The sequence below is a fragment of the Dendropsophus ebraccatus genome, chromosome 5 (genome assembly GCF_027789765.1).
Source record: "Dendropsophus ebraccatus isolate aDenEbr1 chromosome 5, aDenEbr1.pat, whole genome shotgun sequence".
Lineage (NCBI taxonomy): Eukaryota > Metazoa > Chordata > Amphibia > Anura > Hylidae > Dendropsophus > Dendropsophus ebraccatus.
Window position 1 is genome coordinate 160,726,496 of NC_091458.1, and position 7,500 is coordinate 160,733,995.

General features: G+C 48.6%; 1 protein-coding gene and 1 long non-coding RNA gene across 2 annotated transcripts in view; one reads left to right on the top strand and one right to left on the bottom strand.

Moving 5' to 3' along the window:
• LOC138793955 (uncharacterized) overlaps positions 1-2,540 on the bottom strand; it is a 65,819-nt gene extending 63,279 nt beyond the window's left edge. Inside the window, exon 1 of the long non-coding RNA XR_011363376.1 lies at positions 2,464-2,540. This is a non-coding gene — a long non-coding RNA (uncharacterized lncRNA). The remainder of the gene's footprint in view (positions 1-2,463) is intronic.
• A 1,992-nt stretch (positions 2,541-4,532) lies between these two features.
• Positions 4,533-7,500, top strand: part of TBX2 (T-box transcription factor 2) — a 23,726-nt gene continuing 20,758 nt past the window's right edge. The window contains exon 1 of the mRNA XM_069971783.1: positions 4,533-5,724. Coding sequence (XP_069827884.1) covers positions 5,357-5,724 — 368 coding nt within the window. The 5' untranslated portion in view covers positions 4,533-5,356. The remainder of the gene's footprint in view (positions 5,725-7,500) is intronic.

Below are 7,500 nucleotides of genomic sequence, written 5' to 3' on the forward strand. Positions count from 1 at the left end.
GCTGATCCCTATCTCCCCCTGACACTCTCCCAGCTGATCCCTATCCCCCCTGACCCCTCCCAGCTGATCCCTATCTCCCCCTTACACCCTTCTAGCTGATCCCTATCCCCCCTGACCCCTCCCAGCTGATCCTTATCTCTCTGTATGTGACAGCAGGGACACATTTACATGGTGAAATAATTCATTTACAGGAGATGACAACATATGATCAGTCAACACAGTCCTGTCTTATCATGGAGCTGGATTAACCCATCCCTGCCCACAGACTGGACAGATGGCCGATAGCCCCCAATGACCATGTGTACAACTACAACCACAAGGTCTGCAATGCCCCCTGGGATGCCACAATTCTCCCGTGTTTAGTTCTCTCTACCCCTCCCCCTGCCCACACGCATCCAAGATCCCGATCCAGATCATTACAGCAGGTCTGATAGGTTGGTGCCCCCTGCCCTGGGTGCTGCATGTCCAGGAGCCCCCAGAAAGCGGTGGTCGCCCCCTGATCTGGCGCAGGGAGGGCAGAGGAGCGGTGGTCGCCCCCTGATCTGGCGCAGGGAGGGCAGAGGAGCGGTGGTCGCCCCCTGATCTGGCGCAGGGAGGGCAGAGGAGCGGTGGTCGCCCCCTGATCTGGCGCAGGGAGGGCAGGGGAGCGGTGGTCGCCCCCTGATCTGGCGCAGGGAGGGCAGGGGAGCGGTGGTCGCCCCCTGATCTGGCGCAGGGAGGGCAGAGGAGCGGTGGTCGCCCCCTGATCTGGCGCAGGGAGGGCAGGGGAGCGGTGGTCGCCCCCTGATCTGGCGCAGGGAGGGCAGGGGAGCGGTGGTCGCCCCCTGATCTGGCGCAGGGAGGGCAGAGGAGCGGTGGTCGCCCCCTGATCTGGCGCAGCGCTTGTTTGAAGATTTTTTGGGTAAATGTGAAGTGACAAGAGACGGTTCTTCTTGTGAGACATTGTCAGCAGACTGGCGCCAAGCGGCTCCTTACCAGACCGAGCCCGGATAATCAGAGGAGATCGAGAAGTGGACATCTTAAAGAGACATCTCCCCACTACAGACACGGGGGGAAGAAGGGCACAGAAGGGAAACAATCCACGAGGAAATAACCGGGGGAAAAAATCAATATATATGTATGTGTGTCCTGTATATTCATGTGGTTAGCTGCAATATACACAATATACAGACACAATATATACAATATAAACACAATATACACAATATGCACAATATACAGACACAATATATACACACAATATATACAATATACACACACAATATATACACACAATATATACAATATACACACACAATATACAAACACAATACACACAATATGCACACACAATATACACACACACAATATACAGAATATGCACACACAATATACACACAATATACACACACAATATACACACACACTATACACAGTATACACACACAATATACACACACACTATACACAGTATACACACACACTATACACAGTATACACACACAATATACACAATATGCACACACAATACACACAATATACAGAATATGCACACACAATATACACAGTATACACACAATATACACACACTATACACAATATACACACACACTATACACAGTATACACACACAATATACACAATATGCACACACAATACACACAATATACACACACACTATACACAATATATATACACACACACACTATACACAATATACACCCACAATATACACAATATGCACACACAATATACACAATATGCACACACAATATACAGACACAATATATACACACACACTATACACAATATACAGACACAATATATACACACACACTATACACAATATACAGACACAATATACACACACTATACACAATATACAGACACAATACACACACACTATACACAATGCCTCCACTGTCCCCTCCGGGGTCTCTGCCTCCTCTATCTGGGCTGTGAACTTGCACCAAACTCTTCCCAGGACTGAAGGAGCAGATTCCCGGAGGAGGAGAAGATTTGTCCTATTCACCCTCCTCATCTGGATCCTGGAAGAGACATTGTGCAGATATCTGTCCTGACCGGTCACTCTGTCCTACACAATAATAATAATAATAATAATAATAATAATAATAATAATAATAATAATAATAATAATAATAATAATAATAATAATAATAATCATATGAACCCCCAATGTAGTTCGGCTCCTTCAGTAAAAATTCCAATAGGTGTTTATTTCATAGCAAAAAAAGGTTCCATAGCCGTCCTAGTCCTAGCAGTGTGTAAACTATCAGGAGATAAACACCTATTGGTGCAGCCGAGCTCTGTCTGTTGTTTATGGGAAGATTGTGGATTCAGCATCTATAATAATAATAATAGGAACACTATATATATATATATATATATATATATATATATATATATAATCCTGTAGAGGCTCCTATATACATACATACACCCATATATATCATTGTCACTCACCCAGGTTTAGTGTCACTTTCCTGAGCTCCATTACTACAGGCTGATTCCCATCTTCCCATGTGCAGAAGCTTCTTTCCTTTTTGAACTGTGCAAATGACCTCGGGGCTTGGATTTAAAGCGGCAATACCCTGGAGCGACCCCACCGTCCTGTAACAGTCAGCCCCCCTGCCCATACACAGTGCTGCCCCCATACACACTGCTGCCCCCATACACAGTGCTGCCCCCATACACACTGCTGCCCCCCCATACACACTGCTGCCCCCATACACACTGCTGCCCCCCCATACACAGTGCTGCCCCCCCATACACAGTGCTGCCCCCATACACAGTGCTGCCCCCCATACACAATGCTGCCCCCCTGCCCATACACACTGCTGCCCCCCATACACACTGCTGCCCCCCATACACACTGCTGCCCCCCATACACAGTGCTGCCCCCCTCCCATAAACAGTGCTGCCCCCATACACACTGCTGCCCCCCATACACACTGCTGCCCCCCTGCCCATACACACTGCTGCCCCCCATACACACTGCTGCCCCCCATACACACTGCTGCCCCCCATACACAGTGCTGCCCCCCTCCCATAAACAGTGCTGCCCCCATACACAGTGCTGCCCCCATACACACTGCTGCCCCCCTGCCCATACACAATGCTGCCCCCCATACACAGTGCTGCCCCCATACACACTGCTGCCCCCCATACACAGTGCTGCCCCCCATACACACTGCTGCCCCCCTGCCCATACACAATGCTGCCCCCCATACACAATGCTGCCCCCCTGCCCATACACAATGCTGCCCCCCATACACAGTGCTGCCCCCATACACACTGCTGCCCCCCATACACAGTGCTGCCCCCCTCCCATAAATAGTGCTGCCCCCATACACAGTGCTGCCCCCCATACACAGTGCTGCCCCCATACACAGTGCTGCCCCCCATACACAGTGCTGCCCCCCTCCCATAAACAGTGCTGCCCCCCATACACACTGCTGCCCCCCTCCCATACACAATGCTGCCCCCATACACAGTGCTGCCCCCCATACACACTGCTGCCCCCTGCCCATACACACTGCTGCCCCCCTGCCCATACACACTGCTGCCCCCCATACACACTGCTGCCCCCATACACACTGCTGCCCCCCATACACACTGCTGCCCCCCCATACACACTGCTGCCCCCCATACACACTGCAGCCCCCTGCCCATACACACTGCTGCCCCCCATACACACTGCTGCCCCCATACACAGTGCTGCCCCCCATACACACTGCTGCCCCCCCCCATACACAGTGCTGCCCCCCATACACACTGCTGCCCCCCCCCCATACACACTGCTGCCCCCCCATACACACTGCTGCCCCCCATACACACTGCTGCCCCCTGCCCATACACAGTGCTACCCCCCATACACACTGCTGCCCCCCATACACACTGCTGCCCCCATACACACTTCTGCCCCCCATACATAGTGCTGCCCCCCTCCCATACACAGTGCTGCCCCCCATACACCAGCAGCCAGTCCCTGCAGTGTGTGCCAGCAGTCAGTGGACTCCTCATACAAGTGATCAGTGATCGGTGGGCCCCACCTATAGTCCTCCTGCTCCCACACTCCTATATTCCATTCCACAGCAGCCTGGACGTGCAGATAGTTCTCCTATCCTCCTCCTGTCCTCCTTCCTGCTGCATGCTGCGTATGTGTCCACTTTATTTCCCTCCTATCTATATATCTCTCTCTGCAGATCTTATGTTCTAGACACTTCTGTGATTCCCTGTAGATTGTTATCAGCTGCCCCCAGAGCCTAGCCATGGTGTGAGGGTGCAGGCAGTGGGCAGTGGGCAGGCAGTGGGCAGTGGGCAGGCAGGCAGTGGGCAGTGGGCAGGCAGGCAGTGGGCAGGCAGGCAGTGGGCAGTGGGCAGGCAGTGGGCAGTGGGCAGGCAGGCAGTGGGCAGGCAGGGCTCTCTTCCTGCTGTCATTGGTTAATATTTCATCCTGTTGACATGTTTTCTTAGTGCTGATGCTTCTGACACCTTCCTCCTCACTGTCCCCCTCCTCTTCTCTCCTCCAGAGTTTGGCCGGAGCTGTGAGGACCCCGCCTATGGAGCCTGTGGAGAGCCACAATTGGTGGAGAAAGCGTAAAATCAGCAATCAAGGGGGCTTGTCTGATTAGTGAGGGGATCAGAGCAGGAAGGACATGTGAGATAGTCACAGCTTTCCCCAGATCAGGACGAGATCTGCAGGATCGGTGCAGCACTATGCCCGGCCCCTGCCACACTGCTGCCCCACAGCTGCCCCACTGATCCAGAGACCCCATAGAGAGGAGGACCCCGGTGCAGAGGAGGACCCCGGTGCAGAGGAGGACCCCGGTACAGAGGAGGACCCCGGTGCAGAGGAGGACCCCGGTACAGAGGAGGACCCCGGTGCAGAGGAGGACCCCGGTGCAGAGGAGGACCCCGGTACAGAGGCTGCTGCCGGACTCTCCAGCAGTGTTACCGGACTCTCCAGCACTATCCCCGGACCCTCCAGCACTGTTACCGGACTCTCCAGCACTATCCCCGGACTCTCCAGCACTATCCCCGGACCCTCCAGCACTATCCCCGGACCCTCCAGCACTATCCCCGGACCCTCCAGCACTGTTACCGGACTCTCCCGCACCCCCGGACTCTCCCGCACTACCCCCGGACTCTCCCGCACTACCCCCGGACTCTCCCGCACTACCCCCGGACTCTCCCGCACTACCCCCGGACTCTCCCGCACTATCCCCGGACTCTCCCGCACTATCCCCGGACTCTCCCGCACTACCCCCGGAGTCTCCCGCACTATCCCCGGACTCTCCCGCACTACCCCCGGACTGCCGCTCGTCGTTGTTCCCCCCCGGATACTTATGCACCGATGAGAGATCCAGCTTTCCCGGGGACCGCCATGGCTTACCACCCTTTCCACGCTCCCAGACCAGCAGACTTCCCCATGTCCGCCTTCCTGGCTGCGGCTCAGCCCTCCTTCTTCCCGGCTCTGGCTTTGCCTCCCGCCACCCTGGGGAAACCCCTGAGTGACCCGAGCGGCCTGGCCGGAGCGGCGGATGCCGGACTACACGTCTCTGCCCTGGGTCACCATCACCAGGCGGCCCATCTGCGATCCCTGAAGAGTCTGGAGCCCGAGGAGGAGGTGGACGACGACCCCAAAGTCACCCTGGAGGCCAAGGAGCTCTGGGACCAGTTCCATAAGCTGGGGACCGAGATGGTGATCACCAAGTCCGGCAGGTCAGAGCAGCCGAACTACAAGTGCCAGAGGGAGAATCCCAGCCACTATAATAATATAATATATCAGGGAGAATTGTACCCAGTATAATAATATAATATATCAGGGAGAATTGTACCCAGTATAATAATATAATATATCAGGGAGAATTGTACCCAGTATAATAATATAATATATCAGGGAGAATTGTACCCAGTATAATAATATAATAATATAATATATCAGGGAGAATCCCAGCCACTATAATAATATAATACTATAATATATCAGGGAGAATTGTACCCAGTATAATACTATAATATATCAGGGAGAATTGTACCCAGTATAATAATATAATATATCAGGGAGAATTGTACCTAGTATAATAATATAATATATCAGGGAGAATCCCAGCCAGTATAATAATATAATATATCAGGGAGAATCCCAGCCACTATAATACTATAATATATCAGGGAGAATTGTACCCAGTATAATAATATAATAATATAATATATCAGGGAGAATTGTACCCAGTATAATAATATAATATATCAGGGAGAATCCCACCCAGTATAATAATATAATATATCAGGGAGAATCCCAGCCAGTATAATAATATAATACTATAATATATCAGGGAGAATTGTACCCAGTATAATACTATAATATATCAGGGAGAATTGTACCCAGTATAATAATATAATATATCAGGGAGAATTGTACCTAGTATAATAATATAATATATCAGGGAGAATCCCACCCAGTATAATAATATAATATATCAGGGAGAATCCCAGCCACTATAATACTATAATATATCAGGGAGAATTGTACCCAGTATAATAATATAATAATATAATATATCAGGGAGAATTGTACCTAGTATAATAATATAATATATCAGGGAGAACCCTATCCTGTATAATAATAATAATAATATAATATATCATGGAGAATCCTAGCCACTATAATAATATAATATAATATATTAACAGCAGGCAGTGTATAATAATATAATATAATATATCAGGGAGAATTCTAGCCAGTATAATAATATAAGTGTCAGAAGGGGAATTGTACCCAGTATAATATCCCAGAATACAGGAAATAATAATATAATATAAGTATAACTATAAGTATCAGAGGGAGAAGTCTACACACTATAATACTCCAGAATACAGGGTATAATAATATAGCTGTATCACATTATATCCTATAGCTGTAATATCCCAGCATGCAGGGTATAATAATATATCAGAGGGAGAATCCTACTCAGTATAATATCCCAGCATGCAGGATATAATAATATAGTATAATATAATATATCAGAGGGAGAATTGTACCCAGTATAATAGCCCAGAATACAGGATATAATAATATAAGTATAACTCAAAGTATCAGAAGGAGACGTCTACACACTATAATACTCCAGAATGCAGAATATAATAATATAATATAAGTATCTGTATACTGTTAGTATCAGAGGGAGAATTGAACCCAGTATAATATCCCAGCATGCAAGTTATAATAATATAATATATCAGAGGGAGAATCCTACTCAGTATAATATCCCAGCATGCAGTGTATAATAATATAATATATCAGAGGGAGAATCCTACTCAGTATAATATCCCAGCATGCAAGGTATAATAATATAATATATCAGAGGGAGAATCCTACTCAGTATAATATCCCAGCATGCAAGGTATAATAATATAATATATCAGAGGGAGAATCCTAGTCAGTATAATATCCCAGCATGCAGTGTATAATAATATAGTATAATATAATATATC